General features: G+C 42.8%; 3 protein-coding genes across 4 annotated transcripts; 1 reads left to right on the forward strand and 2 right to left on the reverse strand.

Annotated features, from left to right (window-relative positions):
- Nucleotides 1–153: 153 nt before the first annotated feature.
- On the reverse strand, nt 154–10,908 carry prr14 (proline rich 14). Its single transcript, XM_076753057.1, has 11 exons — nt 10,801–10,908; nt 9,414–9,442; nt 9,155–9,334; nt 8,247–8,409; nt 8,085–8,150; nt 7,355–7,395; nt 4,011–6,941; nt 3,769–3,910; nt 3,414–3,523; nt 2,973–3,041; nt 154–2,627 (listed from the first exon to the last, which is right to left on the reverse strand). Exons 3-11 carry the CDS (start codon nt 9,295–9,297, stop codon nt 2,336–2,338), a joined length of 3,957 nt encoding a protein of 1,318 aa, XP_076609172.1. The 5' UTR covers nt 9,298–9,334; nt 9,414–9,442; nt 10,801–10,908; the 3' UTR covers nt 154–2,335.
- Nucleotides 10,909–11,840: 932 nt separating this feature from the next.
- Nucleotides 11,841–15,064, reverse strand: cd2bp2 (CD2 (cytoplasmic tail) binding protein 2). 2 transcript variants are annotated; one of them, XM_076753536.1, is made up of 7 exons: nt 15,006–15,064; nt 14,587–14,665; nt 13,975–14,104; nt 13,502–13,659; nt 12,819–13,422; nt 12,652–12,737; nt 11,841–12,117 (listed from the first exon to the last, which is right to left on the reverse strand). In XM_076753536.1, exons 2-7 carry the CDS (start codon nt 14,659–14,661, stop codon nt 12,007–12,009), a joined length of 1,164 nt encoding a protein of 387 aa, XP_076609651.1. In that variant the 5' UTR covers nt 14,662–14,665; nt 15,006–15,064; the 3' UTR covers nt 11,841–12,006. The 2 variants fall into 2 exon arrangements, with proteins under 2 accessions (XP_076609651.1, XP_076609650.1); XM_076753535.1 differs by lacking the exon at nt 15,006–15,064 and having other exon boundaries at nt 14,587–14,798.
- A 949-nt stretch (nt 15,065–16,013) lies between these two features.
- pheta2 (PH domain containing endocytic trafficking adaptor 2) lies at nt 16,014–19,207 on the forward strand. Its single transcript, XM_076753087.1, has 4 exons — nt 16,014–16,249; nt 17,004–17,092; nt 17,178–17,481; nt 18,245–19,207. Exons 2-4 carry the CDS (start codon nt 17,012–17,014, stop codon nt 18,640–18,642), a joined length of 783 nt encoding a protein of 260 aa, XP_076609202.1. The 5' UTR covers nt 16,014–16,249; nt 17,004–17,011; the 3' UTR covers nt 18,643–19,207.
- Nucleotides 19,208–20,085: the final 878 nt, after the last annotated feature.

Below are 20,085 nucleotides of genomic sequence, written 5' to 3' on the forward strand. Positions count from 1 at the left end.
CTCCTCACTCTGCAAGACTGATCGTAACCAGAGGAGCGGACACAGACAGCGGACAGTAAAAAAGAAGAAGAGCTGCTCACGGTTGAATACCACGAAGACATGAAGAGACTGGTCTCCACAGGGAACACAAAGACTGCTCTGTGCAGATACGCCTGCTCTCCCAGTTTACATGTTTCTGTTTAACCTTTTCCACACAAGAACAAACAACTCTGGAGAATTAAAAACGTTTGCATGTTTTTATATATGCCGTAATATTTATTTAACAATATATGAACATATGGACAATTCAAAATCTAAATGAGCATATAAAATCCAGCATTAACTATAGTTTGCGACATGGCACTACATGACACATGTACATTATACCAGATATTAAAGATAAAACTGTCTTTTCCCAGTAATGACCCAATCCTTGATACGGTTACACTTTAAATGCCATTACAATTTAACATTTTAGTATATGTGCAGATACTACAAAAGTTAATAAATTACTCTGTCCATCTAAAAACTAGCAATGTGAACGTGTCCATCAAGGGTTGGGTCTTCACTCTCTAATAAAACGGGATGGCAGTGATCATGGCAGTGCGTCTTCAGAACATAGCTGCTGCCAATATCATCTTGGCATTATTGCATTGTGACCACATTAGCTTTATTAACGTCCAATGTATCAATGGTTTACTTTTATACAAACATATAAAGAGAAATCATTTCATAATAAGATGACAGACACCTGTGTGCTCTGAGCTGCTCGAAGCATCTTGACTTGCTGTCATTAACACAGCGCTGATTACAAACACACCTACAAAAAACACCTAAACACAAATTCTTACAGTTACAGAGCCAGTGTGTAGGATTTCGGGGGATCTGCTGGCAGAATATGGCAGAAGTGGAACATAATATCCAGAAGTACGTTTTCATTGGTGTAGAATCACCTGAAAATTGGCTGAAATCTGCAGCCTCGATGCCACTAAACCCTACACGCCGGCCCTCCAAGGCAACCTTATAAAAAATTTGGCCAAAAAAAGTCATACAGTCAGTTAAGTTTGCAATACAAATATAGACACCACGAAACAATCCAGAGAGGACCACAGGCAGTGAAAAGAGCCCGGACGCCTCCGCTCAAATGCTCTCTGAACGTTAGATTTTATACACAAAAAAAAAAAAAAAAAAAACCCAAACCTCTTCAGCCATAAATTTACAAACACCAGTAACTGACGAGTGGAGCAGCGTCCGCCCTGAGCGTAACGGGGTTCACAGAGATGCTGCTTGCAGACACATTTGACCCTACATAAACATCTGTGGACAGAAACTTGGTTGAGAAATTGGTTGCAGTGGATGCAAATCTCTTGCTGGCATGTTTGAAAGTTCTATTCAGCGTTCGATAGAAAATAGCTGCCTTTGTAAAATAACGTGTGACGATGCTGCACGATCGGCGCTCTGCTTCCTGTCAGAGCAGACAGTGAGCGGCATCGCTCACCCGGGGGAGCTGAGCACATCTGGACACTCCGGGTAAGTCTGAGATTGAAAAAACTGAAGATGTACCAAAAATGATATGACACTGTTTGGTTTCACTTATCACGGATGGACAGCGGCCGAGGGAGTAACGGACGGCAGAGGTTTAGGGCGACTTACTGTAGAGTGTATTTAACCACTACAGTTATGACCAACGTCTACGAGGCAATGCTCAGGTTTCACCAGGCACAGCTGCACGATACAACATCTGTCATGTCCGTCTTCTTTCATCCTCCACACACCCCACCAGGAGCGTTCTGCCTGCCCAATTATGTTCACAAGGTCAGATTTGGTTCCAAAGCTAATTTGCTTCTTTTGTTTTAATGGTCGGGAGTCTGCACAGGGTGTTTTATTCTGAAAATCGACCAGATGCTCGTCGCTGTTCCTGTGTCTGACTTCCCTCCTGGCTCAATCTGCTCTGCTTAGCCCGGCGTGGCTTCCATCAAACGTAGACCTGACACATATTTTAAGCGGAGCAGAGCGGAGATCTGAAAGATGCTGCGATGCCTCACGAGCATCGTCTCGAATGCAGGCGGAGCGCGACACGGCCGTGCCCGGTGGAACCCAGCCTTTATAGTGCTATGATGTGCTGTTCTTCAACTTGCAGGCTACAAATGCTACAGAATGAATAATTCTTCAATAACGACTTGTCACCACAACAATTAAACACTGATTGTACTGACAAAAAAAGAGCTGGAAGACTCACGTGAATCTCCACGTTGAAAACACATCAGAAATCGTCATAAACAGCATTATATCATGCAGTGTTTTGTTTTGTTTTTTATAAATGGCTGCCAAACAATCAGCATGTAAGAGGCACCTGTCAACTGTCTTCCTGATCGTGCATCAACCACAGATTCAGCTGATCCAGCTTGGCGCACAGAAGCGAGTCCACGTCCTGCACGCTGAGCGGCGGCTCCGCTTTAGGGAACCCCCCTCGTCTCGTCCTGGAAGATGAGAGACCCGTCTTTCCAACACCAACCAGGGGCTTCTTTGGTTTTCTGGCCTCCCCGACGTCCAGGAACTCCAAGAATCGTTTGAGACGCCTCTGGCCAAACCAGGACTCAGAGCCATTACGGCGATTGAGAGGCACCTCGAATATGGTCTCCAGCCGGCTGAAACACGAGTGTGAATCAATGAGTAAAACGTTATTTATTACAAAAGATGCACAAATGTCACCTTTTCATTCCCAGCACAGAGGACAGGACCCGAAATAACCTGATCTTTCCTCTGGCGCCACCTTCTGGTCACACTGTTTTTTTTTTGTCTCACTAACAAAGTAAAGTTGATTTTATGGTTAAAGTCAAAAGCAAAAAAGGTGATGAAGCAGCAAATCATGTTTTGCTACTAAATTTATGGTATATTCAACAAAACAGGTGACTTGTTGACCTTTCTGAACAGCGCGTGTGTCTCTGTGTTTGAATGCATCCTATAATGTGCATTTACAGAGTTAACCTCACCTTTCAGGGGGTTTGCTGAAATTCTTGTTGGTGTAAATTTCTTCCAAACTAAACTCCTTCTTTTTCAGCCTGTGGTGTCACATAAAGAGAGAGGAAAAAAAAACACTGTTGCCATCCGTCTGAATATTGATCAGTGTTCAATAAACAACAGACATGTATTGACACGGACGTAAATTCACCTTCACTGGTCGACAGAGTGACCTAACAGAATCTGTCCTACTTTCAGACACTACGCGTGCTGTAAGTGGGAAGTGCATAAATAAATGCAGCACAATCAGTGACTTCAGAGGAACTGAGTTAAGTATATTCTGGCTGCAACAAGAAAACGTGACCAGCAAACGCTTCACACGTTGATCACATGATGAAAGGAGCCACGAGGTGCAGTTAACAGTACCGCAGTGAACTTCCCTGCTCAGGTAGATCTGTATACAGGACATTTACCTGATGGGTTTGGGCAGGCCCATGGGTGTCAGGTTGTTCTGAGGTTTGGGTAAAGTCTTACGAATTCTAATAGACGACACCTTCCCTCGTTCCTCATGCTTTTGCACCACCTGTGAGGATGAAAAAAGACGATTAGGACCCTCAATCGTTCCAGAGGAATCATAAAATACAATAAAGAAAAGTTTATTTACATGATATTAAAAACCAGCCTGTCGGTACCAACTTATCAGCTCTGACAGAGCGATCACAGTCATTTGATCAGTCCAAAAATCAGGAGGGAGTCAATGTAAAATAATGCATAACATGTTATCACACCTGTCAAACTCCATGTCATTACACTTAAAATAACGTATACCTTGATTTCTGAATCAGACAAAGCCTTTTCTTCCCTCAACGCCACATCTTCAAACTCCTGACTGGATGAGCTTGTGTCCTCGCCGTCATCCTCCTCTTCACTCTGTTGTCTTCTCTCAATCTCACACTCCAAAGGAATCCCACTGCAAGGAAGCCGAGAGCTAACATCAGCACAGCACTACAACACCGAGCTCCACTCACATCATCAGAAAACATCTTATCACTTCAAAAAACAACTGTTACCTGCTATTAGAGTCCAGGGGAGCACAAGAGGAGTCCGTTCTTTGGAGGAGTCCTGAAAGGCGCCACGTGGAGGAGGTCAACGGATATATAGAAGAAGAGGAGGTGGGGGAGGAGACGTGACCGGAAGTGCTGGGGCTGGCTGCAGCTCCTCTGCTGTCAACTTTCTTAGAAAGGAAAGCCAGGGGGCTTGAAAGGAAACAGGAGGCGAGAGCTGAGAGGGAGGTGCTGGGAGAAAGTGCAAGACTGGGAGACAGGCTTTGGGTCACGCCGTCGTACGGAAGAGATCTCCTGGATGGGTACACCTCCTTACGAAGGCAGAGAGGGGCGATCTCCCTCTCCACTTCCAGGCTGCAGACCGTGTGTCGACGAGCCCGCCGGGGGGATTTGTGGCCGTGATGGACGAAAGACGTGTGGGAAGACTGCTGCTGGTGTGGCGAGGGAATCCTGCTGTGATGCAGCGAGTGCAGAGAAGAAGGCCAGGACGAGTCGAGGGGACGGAGGGAGGGGATCTCTGGACACGAGTAGCTGCGTAACAGGCACCTCGACGAGCCGTTTCCTGATGAGCATCTATCTGCTGTGACCAGGTCCGTGTCGTCCTTAGTGATGGAGGTTGTCTCCTCACCTTTGCGCGTCCTACCGTGCAAAACTCTGCCTTTTCTCCTCGGCTTATTGTTGACCCATCTCGCTCTTGAACTTCGCGTAGAGGCATCAGTGCTGCTGTGGTTACCGGCTTCAGCTTCACTGGGAAGTACCTCGTCTCCCGTGGAGGCAGTGCCATTTTCTTTACTGTCCATGAAGTGCTCAACGTCAGTATTTAATTGTACATAAGAGTCTAAATGAGGTTCGGGGGGTGAAGGACCAGGCTGCTCTGTACTTTCAAGGGGCGTCATTTCAAAATAAACAGGGTCCACTGAGATCTTATCTTTGCCGTCTTGGCACAGCTTTTCTTTGGTTATCAAATGAAGCTTTGTCTCTTGACTCCCTCCTGACGCAGATGATTTAACAGCACCTCGAAAACCCTTTCTGGGTCTCTTGGACGGCTGGTTCAGGCCCGTTTCCTGGCTCTCTTCGTTTTGTACAAGCTGAGAGGTATTAAAATCACTGGCTGTGACTTCTAACGGCTGTGTTGACAGTGCCGATGAGGTAGGAACCACAGTGCTGTCTGACTCTGCAGCTGAGCTCACTTGGTTTGGTAATTTGCGTTTTAGTGGTTTCTTGTTTACATTCCGGCACCTTCTTGTGCTCTGGAGCTGCTTTATGTTTGGACGGACGAGGACCTCTGATAACGGCTCCTGTTCGGCCTGTTCTGTAGAGGGGACTGTAACGTTTGCCGTTTCCTGACCCACGCAGCCATCGGAGTCTACAGGAGGTCTAGCTGGACCCGCTCTTGTCCTCAGTGTTTTGCATGAGGCGCTGGCCTTCACCTTGCTGCTGCCCCTTTGGTTGCCCTCTGACGCACCACAGTTTTTATCCAGCGAGCAAAACACCATCACATCACTTGAACCTTCTGTCTGTTTGTTTAACACTGCTTCATGAATCGTAGTGAGGATTTCTTGCCCACCTTTTCCTTTCTTATTGGCTTTCGTTGAAACAGCCTGTCTTTTTCTAGCAGGCTTCAGCGTTTCTTTTCCATCTACGAGAGTATCTGTCAGCACAACATCCTTTCTTGGTGGTCTTAGCCCTCTCAAAGTGCCACTATCTGAAGCCACATTCACCAACTCTTGTTTTTTCACATCCTTTTCACATTTATCCTCCATCAATCTTTTCCTCTTCACAAAGTCTTGGGAATGACAGTCCACCTTCAGCTCCCTCTTTGCTCTCCCAGGACCTGCAGCTGTGTCAGGGTTTAGCTGACACTCCGGCTGCTGAGTACTCAGGGCAGCTTTCAGGGGGCTTCCAGGAGCGTTTAAGTTATTCCGCAGGCTCTGGCGAACCAAGTGGCAACTCTCCATTTTCCTGCCATCATCCTGTCCATCACGCTGAGAACAGTCAGCGTCAGGCTGACCATAATATGGCAGCACGTCGTCAATATCACCTGGGTCAGCTTTGTTTGACGCGACTGGATTCAAGCGAGAAAGCTGCTCTTCATCAACCTCTGGGTCAGACTGTTTTCTGACTCCAGATGTTAAAGTCTTAGAGGTAACCTTCTTTCTGTTTCCTGTGCATTTCCTGGGCAGTGGTTTCAGGCGGGGAGCCAGTTTGCCGTTCGGCTCCTCGTTAGCACTGGATATCTTTAACTTGGATTCATGTGAGGCACTTACACTGACAGAGGGCTGTAACAGTATGGAGGACTTAAAAATGGACCCAACAGATTCTGAAACTTCCTCAGAAACAAAGCAGGGTGGTGGACTGTGGTGCAAAGGCACAGAATCAGGTCGCTTTTTTTCCTTCTGAGTTATTGCACATTCATCTGCCTGCTCAGAGCTGCCTGTCGGCAACTCCACATCAAATGACAACTTTTTACAATATTTAACAGTTTTTGCATTTTGTGCACCCTCCACCTCACGGAGCCTCTGCTGATTAGATTCCTGATTCTCACCCTCACTTTGTGCTTCTGGATGAAACATATCGCTCGGCTCTGAGTGTACGTGGTCAGATGCTCCATCGGCCTGTAGCTCACATTCACAGAGTTTGTCTGGATGGTCCATGGACGGCGAAGGACTGTTAGCTCTGAAGAGTTTAACAGGACACATGACGATCTCCGTGAAACTGGCCATCTTCGACTTGAAGGACTGGAACAGGGGGCCGATCACCCATCCCTTCGGGGAAGATGGGCTTTCAGCAGTGTGTCCAACAGCCAATCCCCCGCATGTATCCATGTCAGGTTTAGTGGTGTCGAGATTCTGTGTGTTACCGTCAGAAAACTGCTCAACTACATTTTCTGCAGCGGAGACATTTGTTTTTTTCTGTGGGCTTTTCTGGTCCTTTTGCCTAGAATTAAAACAGCAAAGGGAAATTAGCCTCTCAAACACAAATCACAAGGTAGAAACAGGGTCACATAAAAACACCTGCATAGAATTTCCTCATGAAAGCATCAAAATACCGTGTCAATATGAGACCTTGTATCTGGAATCTACGGCTCACTAATTCCCTGTTCAAGAAAAACATATTAACTTCAACCACCCGTGCCTCTTTTCCACCGGCTTGGTACTGTAGGTCATATGGAAAACTACTTGAGCCATGCCTGCATGACCACAGTTACTCACAAACTATTTCTTAAATACCGTTTCTTTTTCACTGTTACTCAGACAGTTTTTGAAACCAGTGTCTAAGCAGACACGTTCATATCAACTAAATGATTATTATGCATATACAAGCTGAGAAAAATTTGGTATAACACTTACGTATTTTGGTGCTCTGCTGCAAAATTAAAATCAAATCCATCCTGCAAAGTAAATACAGAGACATTGCACAGTTGTTTTAAGAGGATTGAGCTGTGTTCGTCTGAGCTTTGATACCATCTGATCCAACTGACAAAGGCAACAAAGAGAACTCTAAAAATGTCTCTTTCACTTTTGGTCAAAATTAAAGAAAAGGACTGTGCATTCATGAAAAAACAGAAATTTAAAATTTCAATTTAAAATGAATTCATCTCTTACAAAAAAATAATTTTATTGCACTAATTCAAGGTTTTAACAAGGCTGATTTTCTAAAATTTGGTAACACGCTGAGGGAGTTTGGTACTCATAACAACCAATTTACTTGATTACCTTTTCAATATGTGTTGGTTCATGTACAATTTTGCAAAACAAGGGAAAGAGAAGACAATGAAGATGCACTGCATTCTGTTATGTCTGCGGTCTGCGCATTAGTGGGTCACATTAAGACACTCCACTGCTTGTCTGTGTCAGATGCAGCAGACCGTGAAGGAGGATTAAAATCACTCAATTAACCCTCACACCCCGTTCACTGTACAGGTCTCCAGTGTTAGCACACATAGGCCTACAGTACAGCTGCTGCACGAACACATCAGACACTGAAGGCATTAGGACATCAAGGGCATGCAGACAGAGATTGGGAGACCAACAGAGACACAGAAAGGGCACGTCCAGAACGAGGAAATGCAGAACTGACCTTGTTTTGTTTCTCATGTCCATGTGTGCTTTCAACTCTCGGCTGCTTGGACTGTGACACTTGTACCTTCAAATCAGAGAGATGAAAGGGCGCTGCGTGAACAGTGATTCACTGAACGACTGAAGACTATCTGCACAAGATTTTCTTAAGATAATCTCCTACCATGGTCCTACTCTCCCTTTGTCTCTTTGCCCTGGACGGATTCTGTCTGGATGGTTTCTTAGCTTCTCTGCTCTCTGTACTGCTCGGCTTTTTGGGCGTTTGTGCTCTGATCTCTTGAATGCGATCACTCCTTCTGTGTCCAGATGTTCCATCATTCGCACAGCTGTGAATATTAAAAAAAAAACACTGTAAATGTAGCCATTATGCAGCATTTCTTGTTTCAAATAAAGTGAGAAAAAACAGCACTGCAAGTCCCAGAGCTGCACGATACATCAGTATCTGTATTAGGGATGTCCCAAGTCAGATCATACACTTGATTAAATATGTGAAACAACAGGTCCAGCCTTCGAAATTCCCAACACATTATTTTTCACAAGCCACTTGATCCAAATACTAAAGGTTGTCATTCAAAACTGTAAAGTTATTAAGCTTAAATCTTTAATATGATATGGACGAACGTTTAATGTGAAGAAAGTCGCTCCTGAAATTGAGCATCGCCATCAGCTGGAGAGAAGAGAGTGCAGAGAGCGGCTGCAGAGAGATGCAAACACGCCGACAACAAAGTGTTATTTTGGTCTGCCATCAACTTAGAAAAGGAATTAACATGAATTAGTGACAGCTGAAGTGACCTGCCACCTGCCATTTGACCGTGTCATTTCATGCTGCTCATCTCTGCTGGTGACTGAAGACACCACAGTCTTTTCTAATGTATCAGGAAAGCTACCAAGACCACAGTAGAGAAAATACATTCTCCTGACACCAGCACTGATGCAAGATTTCCAGAGTTTGTACACTTGTGTCTGCAAGTCCTGAACCATTCATCCATAAAGAACAAAAAGTGTCAAAAACCAAGGAGGGGAAAATATACATACAGCAAAAGAAACCAAAAGGTGGCAGGACAACTATACCTGGGAGTGATGGAGGAAAGGGGGAGGAGAGGTGGTGGAGGTTCACTGTGGGGAGGTGCACTACAGAAACGGTTTGGGGGAATAGCATCTTCATCCATTGGACAAACTATCTGAGGGAGTGGGTCAGAGGGATAAGTCAACATCCCCTTGCTCTCTCTTTGTCTCCTTGTCTGTCCTTCTCTGTAAATAACAACAATGGATGGATCACATCAGTATGGAAGCACTTCAAAACAGGTCTTACAAATGAGGCTTCACTTACTTCTCTGATTTCTGGGACGGGGCGTTGTTCTGAAATGAAAAACAGTGAGATGATGTTTGTTTTTATTTTGTTTTCATTTCTTAAAGTGGAACATTTACATGATCATTTCTCCACGAATTGTTCAGTATATTAATCGTTACAAAACTGTGAAAATTGGACAAGTGACATGTTCAAATCACTGAAAGTCCAAAACCCAAAGATATGACTTTACAAAGACATAAAACAAAGAAAAGCATCAATCCTCCAAACCGAGGAGCTTGAACTTGGGAATTACTGCAATTTTCGATACTGAAAAAAAACCAAAAACAGCGATCAATCAACTAATTGATTAATCGACTGATTGTTTTTGCCTGTTAATGTGACAAAGGTTGGGGAAAAAGAGATAGGACTAATTGAAAATTAGAGCAAACATTTGGCTGGTGGACAATGTGAGTCCAGCAGCTGGAGGTCTTTGTGAGACCATTCATGAGGAATTTGACATATTCTGTTAATGCAGATTAAGACCACAGGCACAGTCAGTCTGGTTCAGAGGAATGTCCTTCAAAGAGTCAATGAAAGGTTTCCATATCTTGTAAAATGTTTTACACTTGTTTCTCAGCCCGTATGTAATTTCCTCCGGCGGCATGAAACGGAACCAATTAAATTTAAATATGGTGGAGGTCACTGGCTGTCGTGAAAATGTTGGTTTTTAAACAAACGTAATGTAAATAGAGAAACCACCACCTTTACAGTCAATAGTACAACAATAATTAAGTTGGAGGAAAGATCTTATTATGTCTTTTTTTTTTATTTGAGCTCTCAGTCTTCGTCAGTCATTGTCGTTGGCACATCGGTATTAGTTAGACACTCCGTCGGTGAAAGGTTGTCTACATCGAATAACCGAGTAAACTGAGCTGATAAAAGCAGCTAACGTGCAAAGAAAAGTGGAAATAATGCGGTCTTTATGGCTCATTAAACACATTTCAGTGACTGTTTTCAATCAAATACAAGCGGCGGTTCGATCAAAACTGAGCCGGGTCTACTTGCTGGAATGGACAGTGTCTCATATTCAAACTTTTACATATGAGCTAACGTATTTTTACATTAGCCAACGTTGTCGTATCTCGGAGAATCGTTATCATAAAAAAAAAAAAGCACGACTTAAAGATTTTAGCCACATCTCGCAGATCTTTATAGTAACTCCATCAACAGTGCAATGGTTTGCTAGCGCCGATATTCATACAGTGTGGAACGTAACATACATTTTCTGTACCAGGGAATAGCCGCAGCCGGGAGCTGTCTTATCTCCTAACGTTCAGATGCTCTCTAAGGAATAACTGCCCATATAATCATGTCGTAGTTTAGTTGCATTTGGTTGTTACGATTAAAAAACATTAAATAAACTTACAGGAAAGGTTTATCTGGACCGCTGTCTGGTATTCCAACCTCACCGTAAACAACACACGCCGGACGGCGCCCGACAGTGACTGGTAGACGTATCCGTTTTTACAAATCCAACAACCAGACGGACGGATCAGCCAATCACAGTACGAGTAAATTTTCCGCCCGGACATCCCAGTTGAAATCTGACCAATCAGTGAGGATTTTGAGGTGTCGTCGAGGCAGACAGCCAATAGCATGGCGAAGACAAATGACTAATAAAAATTATACTTTTCTTTTATGTCCTCGAATGACCTCGTATCTTCAGAAACCCGCATTTTAAACAGTGGCGTTGAAATTCACCAGTGTAAGCTTTTTTCTGGTATTTCAACTAGCTCTATTTTTTTTTAATATTTTTAAATAATTCTATTGGAATTTCTAATACATACCTAGAAAAAGAGAAATAACTGCCTCATATTAAACCATTTTAATATCACATGCCATTTACTTCGATACAAATCACTGCTTTTGAGCAGGAGGGATGCAATTCACAATTATCAATTAATATGTCTATTGTTTGTATATAACAAAAAAAAAAAAAAAAATGCACAAGGTGATGGTATCAACTGTCTGAAAACCTAAAAATATTCTATTTACTATTATGTAAGACCAAGAAAGGAAGCAAATTCTCACACTTTATAATGTCAAACCCTCAAATGTTGGACATTTTTGTTTGAAAAGTGTTTTAAATGAAAAAGCTGCCAATTAATTTTCATTAGTTGACTGTCATGTGAACTGTAGTGCCATAATTCAGCGACCTGTCTAGTTACCTCTGACACTGAAAACACATCCAGATTGTATTAGATGTTGATCTTTTGCTGTGATTTGAAAGAACATCAATATTTTGAATCTAAGTATTAACAGTGATAGCGCACAAGCATATCACACTACAGAAACAAGTACCTTCACTGTGAGAGGTCTGAAGCAAATATGTCCTCCATGAGCCTTGAAATGTACCCACCATGTGATTTGGTTCACATAAAAACAAAGAAAATGGCTGACGCTCCACCATGTAGATGAGTCATTTATTTAAAAACAATGTACAGAAATCAAAAGCCCCTGTTGAAATAAGAGATTTGACACCAAAGCAAACGATTAAGGAGAGACTGAGGGCAGAACACGAATGCTGACAGTGATCATGACGGTTGTCATTAATTTGATGCTGGACATTAAATCATGTGTACAGCTCAAAGTCGAGTCTCTTGGAGTTGTAGAACTGAGATCCCTCCTGGTCCTTCCTCCTGCAGTAAACACCACTGCTGAAATAGCCTTCGTCCACCCAGTCCTGTGAAAAGAGACAATAAGAAGATTAAAATCCACCTGGCCAGACTGAGGTTAAAGGCAGAACCAGCCTGCAAACCAATAATCTAGTAAACATAATGGGATTAATAAAACGTTTGTAGGCACATTAGTTTGTAAGAGAAAAACAAACAAACAAACAAATTTTGCCTTTGTGTTTACATCTGATATTTTTAATGTGTTCTTGTGATCCTACTGAGATCAGATCTCTGCTGAAGTCTTAATAGTAATTTCAGGGCCCAGGCTCCTTTAGAAACTTCAGAAACCTTGTGAATTACTACCCTGAGAAGCAGACAAATCTGCAAGCTCGTGTTTCATTTGCTCTGGCAAGTGTGCCTGTAACCCCTCCTTCAGACAGATTTCTCTCAGTTTGTGACTTTATATACAGTCTGTGGTTTTGATATAACTTTCCTTCTTAACATAAACATGCAGATTTCCTTATGAGGATAATGTGTCTGGATACAGGCCAAATTTTAATACCAGGTATAAATATACTTATAAGTATACTAAAAGGTAGTACCTGCATCTGCTGACTGGTGAAAGGGCCATAAATTTCTGAATTATCATCATTGTCCCATTTGTACTCCCACATCACTTCGTCGCTCACTGAAAAGAAAACAAAACTGGATCAAAAACAAGACATTTTGTGATATTGAAAGGAAACGGATGCAAGTAAAACTAAGTAACCTCTTCCGTCTCCTTCCGTCTCTTTATTCTCTGATTTGCTGCCGTGCATGTCGTCAAATTTATCTGCGAACATGTCAAGTTCATCGCCTCCTTCATCATCATCATCATCATCATCACCATCACGGGGTTTCTGCCTCACAGCTGGTCGCTTGCTATTCATGCTCTTCATCAAATAGCCCAGTTTTTCATATGTTTGCTGATAGATCTCGAACATCCCAGATCCAACCAATCTGTCAGCTAGTGCCGTGAGCCTGTCAAGCTTTTCTGTGTCCCTTTTGGTCTCCTCTGTGGGCTCACTCTCCTCCCTCAGCCTCCCCTTCTTCCGTCCTCCAAGGCCTCCTAGCCGGCGGAGTGCTGCAGCGACTGTCTCCCCAGGTAGCAACAGTTCGAGCACAGCTTCTGTGAGCTGCTGCTGAGTGTAGGATGCCAGGGGGTCCTCTGCAGGCTCCGGCTCCTCCTCCTCCTCTTCTGCATTTTCCTGGTCTGCCTGCTTCTCTTCTCTTTGTTTCTCTTCCTCGGCCTCATCCTCATCGCCAGCTCTGCGTGTCCGTTTGGCTCCCAGACCTTTCTTCTTTTGTTTGAAAGGTTGTTCTTTTATTCTCACCTGGCAAAAGGAACATGTATTATTGCACGTTGCTGAAAAGTTGTTAAACATGAAGCAGAAGTCTCTAAAATGCAATTACCCAGTCAATGTTGTCCAGCCAGTTGTCTCTAATCTGTTGTTCCTTTTTGATGAAATAGTTTCCCTCGGAGTCAAAGTGTCCTTCCTGCATCTCTTCGTCCAGGTTGAAAGGCGTAATAGGAACTCCCTCATCACAGTCGATTGTTGCTCCCTCTTGGCCTGAAAACATAAGTTTGTCTCAGGTGACATCATTCCTGGTATGCAGCGTTTGAGCAAAATGCCATCTCAAACTCATGGCACTTGTATGCAGCAGAAATGGATAAATATTTTCCAGCGTCACAGATTTCAGCCACTTCTTGTTTCAGTTTGCTCAAATTCTCACTATGGGGGAAAACTGTAGACTGTAGGCCTGAGAACATGTAAACACATACTCAAGAAAAAGGGGAAGCAATATGTCACATCAAAGCAAACAAGACCACCACTCTGCCATACATCACGTCATACTGGCAGCTGAAATAATAAACAAAGACATACCCTCCACGTCATCACTGGCCAGAATATCATATTTGCTGCTGTGTGTGTCATGTGCATCATCCTCTTCATCACTATCCAGGGAATGTTTGTCCTTAAACCTGGAGCCCGGACCACTAATAACCTCACAACTCTGGTTGAACAATAACAGAGAGACAAGAAAAATATAATGCGTTACATTATTTAATATTAGAATAATACAGTAAACACAGGTGTAAAGTCACAGTCTGACAGGTAAAATGTGTCCTCCTGTACTTTTAAGGCTTAAGTGAAACGTGCACCAAAGATCGTCCATCAAGGAAAACCAGATCCTGCACCTGTCAAAAGCATCCAACTAGAACATTTTACAAAGAACAATGACATCATTGTGTAATTACGAACTGCTCCTTAAAATTTCTCTTTTATAGTCATCAAGTGTCGCTTACAAGTGCAGTGGTTCGTAGGTATAGTCGTCACTGGTGCGCTGTTTGTTAATCTGTTATATAAGGTATTTGTTGGACCGCAAACAATACGACCGATGGTGGTACTGAGGCTATTCAATGTCCTTTGAGAATGGATGTAACTGTCGAATTATATGGCTGTTAGCACGCGATGGTGTAAACGGGACGGCGTTACCTTTTTGTTTGGGAGGTCGTCATCCAGGTCAAACTCCCCGTTCCCGTCCTCGAACGTTACTTTCCTCTTCGGCATGGTGCTACAGAAGGCAACACAGTGATTCTTTTTATTCCTCAACGCAACTGTAACAGCGGTGAGCTGTAACCTTAGTGAGTACCGTTATAACACTTTGACAGAGCAGCTTCTTGTAACGTTGAGAATATGCGCGGTTAGAACCGTACGCATGTTAGCTTCGTTGCTAAAAATGTTAGCCAACAACAGCGGCGCATGCAGAACGACTAAAGCAGCGATCACAGTCCAAACTTTTACGAAAGGTTATATTTAGTGAACTACCACAACACAGCCTGCATATTCCGTGGGTGTGAAAATACACCAACAAGGCCAATAAATTGAAATTTTGCTGGAAAATGTGGCAAAACCTGAAATAATTCAAGCGACGTTCGTTTTCGATTCTTCTTCGCTTGTTTTCTTCTTCTTCTATGATAGTTAGTAAAGACCGACACAGCGCCTTACCGCCACCGCCTGGTGAGGGCTGTAAATCGCGTCACATATGTACGTTTTAAATGGTGATTTTAAAAAACACGATCCTTCCCAGAATGTGACCCAAACCCAAAACTCAGATGGCACAAGGCAAGTTTGACATTTTAAGGGCATTTTCGGATTGTACAGTTTAGTTTTCATGAACATTAAACACACATACACACTTGGTGCATTGGGAAATGAAATCATGTTAAAGACTCAGTCTCAGTCTCAGGTGTTTGTAATTTGACTCCCTTTTGGATATAGTACCAAATGCAGTATACTATAGTAAAAAACTGACCTAGGTCGATGACTGAAATGTTGCATTTTCAAAATAATATAAATGAATAAACTTCATGAAATTTTGAGGGAATTCAACACTTTCTTTTGCACTACAGTATAAATTGAGGGACTTCAGCTGTTGCACAGAGGTTTAACCTATGAGATGCTAAAAGGATTCTTATCAGCATTGTAGTAAGGGCCCGGCAGTAAATACAGCCGTGTAAATCTTTTCAATGATGACTCTTTTAGATTTAAAAATTCCTTGAGGTCCTTCAGGATAAAAAGGATAAGTGTGTGTCACAAATAGATGCAAAGAAATATGGAGGCGCATTTCCAAGAGGTCATATGATGTCTGTATGTTGTCTTTTTATTGATACAAAAATATACTTATTTAGAGATTAATAAAGAGATTAAAAAGGGTAGCAGAAAATGCAGAAGTGAGACAGCTGAGGCAAATACTGCACACCAGATCTCCAACTCCTCTTCAACATGTAGCATCTCACTTCCAGGTAGCAGTTCTCGTCGGTGAGGATGGTTTCGACTGCTTGCTTTGGCTGATCAGACAGCTCAGGGTCGATTCAAGCGTAGAGGAGAGAGAATATAATGTGTCAGGATTTTGTTACCAGGAAGTGGGTCGAGTTATTTATATTTCAACACTCGTCCTCTCGTACCCGAGGGAGAACCGGTGGTAGTAACCTGAAACTATATATTCAAACATTGTCCGGTTCTGGATGCATCAAACTGATAGAGAACAACTGGCTTCACGTTTAGGAAAACTACGGACCAATATCTGTAAATGTAAATAATGTAAGGGCTGTGTGGAAGGGTAAAGTGACCCTGTGAGGGACTTAACATTGGCAAGGTGAGTCTGACTCACTATTTTCTATTCTGTCACTTCTATCTATCTATCTATCTGTCTATCTATCTATCTATCTATCTATCTATCTTTCTATCTGTCTATACATATATATATTTCTAACTTCTTGTGGTTCCTGTTTGAAATTGGGTTGCTTGATGACTAAAATCAATTCATCTCATGCAGTTTTTAGTATAAAGGTCCACTGGAAGAGATATTCATATATTTTGCTCAAGTGTGTACTTTAAGTGTACTTTAAGTATCAAAAATCTTGCAAATTAAAATTATATTAATAGACTGTACTAAGTATGTACCAGTTTTAACTCCTTTATGTACAGTTAGGTAGTTTAATCCAGTAGTTGTCAATCTAACGGGGTCAGGCCAAAGGGTCACAACATAAATCTGAGGGGTCATGAGATGATTGATGGGAGAGGAAAAAAAGAAAAAGTTTTTGAAATAATAGAGTTTATATTATAAATCTCCATTTCGGAGAAGTTGAGAGGGGAAATGTCTCTTTGGTTAACAGCACATACACATCAGAAACATGACAAGGGGCCCCAAATAGAAACTGCTTCTGTTGCCAAAGGTCACAAACTAAAAAGTTTGGAAACCACAGTTTGATCTTTGATAATACATCTTATTCAATTAGCTTGTCGAATGTTTTTAATGTCTTCATTCATTCGTTCACATTTCTGGAGTATGTTCTTCTGCCACATCATGCAGTTTTCAGTTTTTTACTAAACCACTGTCTCTTCTCCAGGTGTTGGGATGAAGCTCCATGAGAAGATTTTGACCCATTACCTGTCTTGCACCTCTCCGGTAGATAAAGAGGGATATCTCTACAAAAAGGTTTGGATAAACCTAAAACACAAACAACATGAAATGACTAAATCTTAGGCAGCAAATGCAATAATCCTGCTTCCTTTCCTCACAGAAAGAGCGAAATGCCACCTACCAGCGGCGGTGGTTCGTCCTGAAGGCAAACCTGCTTTTCTACCAGGAGCGCCCGGCCGACCGACACCTGCTGGGCGTCATCGTGCTGGAGGGGTGTGCAGTCCGGCGCTCAGAGTCCGATGGACAGTTTGCCTTTTCTCTGGTGTTTGAAGGCCCCGGACTGAAAACCTACAGATTCGCAGCAGGGGATCGTCAGACTCAAGAGAGCTGGGTGAAAGCTTTGCTGTCAGCCAGCCACTGTTACCTCTCCCTGCTGGTCAGAGACCTGGGGAGGCAGTACGAAGGTGTGTTAGCAGAGCTGTGGCCTTGTTCTCTTTACTAATGCTCATCCCCACTTTATTCTTCCTAGAATCTTATAAATGTGTGCCTTTATTGTTGTTGTTTTTAATTTTTATTTTATTTTTTGAATTTGTTTATTCTGTCTTTTATCACTTCATAAAAGAAATCCTAATAATTTCAGAATGATTTGACATTTTGGGAAACAGTTGCTTTCTGATGGAGGGTTAGATAGAAGATGATCACTGTTATATCTGCTTGTTAAATATGACTTAATGGCTAAAGCAAGCAGTTGGTTAGCTTAGCTTAGCTTAGCATAGACAATGAAAACAGGGGGAAACAGCTAGCCTGCATCTGACCAAGCTGCCTGCCAGCATCTCCAAAGCTGTTGGCTATGAGCAGAACTATTTCCTGGTACAATGTTCTGCACAAAACACCTTTAAAACCACAAATGCTTACTTTTTACGCCTTGGTTTTTGTTCAGATGACACAATTAAGATATAACAAGCTAATTAATGGTCTTCTCTGGTGCTGAAAGGTGGAACATGTTGCCCATTTCCCCTTTCCCTGTCTTTGTGCTAAGCTAAGCTAACTGGCTGCTGATTGCACCCTCACATACGGCATCGATCTCGATCTCTGCCAGAAAATGAATATGCATGTTTCCCAAAATGTTGAACTGTGCGAAAGGTGCTTCAGATAAATAACTCTTATTATTAATTATTATTAGTAGCGTATGTTTTCCTTTAAGTCATTTCCTGTTTCCATCTGCAGAAGCGAAACGGCAGCACGGCTCTGGTGAATCCTGTCACGGCTCCTCTGCCAATGCCTTCAAGTCCACAACCAACCTCTTCTCCCCTCTGGAGGGGCCAACAACAGCGGTCAGGGACGGGAGAAGCTTCAGTGCCAGCACTGTTTTACAAGCACCCACTAAAGTGGTGGCTAAAAAGTCCCCTAAACTGTGGCTCAGGAGAAATGCTCACGTCACACCACTTAATGGACCAGCACCTTTGTACGGAGAATGGCCTTTGGTGGGTTTTGATCCACTCGAGGAGTTTAGCAAACTTCATGATTATTATGGCCAGGAAGTGAAGAAAGCAAGAGAGGAATGGCTGAAGAGTCGACAAGCAGAAGAGGAGCACAGTGACGGAGACCTCATCGACCTGGGCTGAAAATGGCACTTTAGACCATTTAAGAGGAAGTGAGATATGTGTTAAAAAGGAACTGAAGCTGAGGTTTTGTGTGCTATACTGTATTTAAGAGACACCTGTGAATGTGCTAAACGTCATATGATGAGTTCAGATCATTTCTATGTTAGATTTGTTTTATGAAAAGTTGCAATTTCCCTCATTTTCCTGAGCCAAGACAGCCTTAAATGTCTTTCTTTACGTGTAAGCTATGACAGTTTCACAGTGAGCCAGCATGCAATAACAGGACCCTGAAACTGAAGCAGCTAAATGGAACTCAGCCATCATTAATCAAAATATTTACACTTGTGCTTTTCCAACCGCCTCATGTCAACATGTCTTCCATGTTCTCATTTACTCCCTGCTAAACAGAACCTGCACTGCTAATTGCTGCTAATTGCATTAAATGATGTGCTGAACAGTTCAGTATTCAAATGTGGTACAAATAACAGTTTCATCCACGGCACAAAAAGGCTTTATGAAGCAGTATTAAGCAAAGAGTATTATATATTTTTAACTGCATGAAGAAATAAACTTGATCTGTTGACTTAAATGCTCGTAATCAATCATCTGTTCTTAACACGCTGTCCTCCTGCAGACATCAGACACAGTGCAGGACAGTGAGTGCAGGATGGTAAACAGCAGAGGGCGCTGCAGGCAGTGTGCTGACTGAGCACCTGATCAGAGAGTGTCATCAGAAGAGTGTGATTCAGTCAGAAAGAGCGCGCTGATGTATGGAAGCATGCAAGAGACAAAAACAATGCAGCTGACAGGTTCAGTATTTTGGGACATGAAGTGCCTTTAATTGAGTTATCCACTCATTCACTCGGCTCATTACCACACGTGTGACTCTAATTTCCATTAAAACCACTGGGTTGATTAGACACAGGCAAAAGAAGTGGTGGTGTGTAGGTATAATGAGCTTTATAACTGATCATCCAGCTGCCAGCTGGTCAGCAGTGTGACCAGACTGAGAAAAGCAAAAGCTAACATCTGAGCTGCCCTTAAACGTAAGATTTACCAAATTCATGTAGCACAATGCTAAATGGGATCAAATAACAAAACAGGGCAACCTGAGGCTGGTAGGGGGTTAGTGTGAGCGTAGCATTACAAACCATGAAGTGTCCCATGTTATGCATGTCACGCTTCCTTAAGGTCGTCTCAATCATAGGATGAGCTGGGAGCTTCTCCGCATTCCAGACCCTACAGACAGGCATACCAATCGTCTAAAAAATGATAGATGGCTTCAGAGAGGAGCGTGGCGAGACGTGTCACATTACAGCAATGGTCTCCTGAAATGTACACACACCTGTATGGATGCATTTCCTCACGATAACAGCATGTAAACACATTGCAAAGTGGGTTTTTTCTTACAGCTGTGTCGTAAATTCACCAAACTGCAGCAGCTGACGCATCCGTGAGATCTAT

This window comes from Chaetodon auriga, chromosome 16 (genome assembly GCF_051107435.1).
Source record: "Chaetodon auriga isolate fChaAug3 chromosome 16, fChaAug3.hap1, whole genome shotgun sequence".
NCBI lineage: Eukaryota > Metazoa > Chordata > Actinopteri > Chaetodontiformes > Chaetodontidae > Chaetodon > Chaetodon auriga.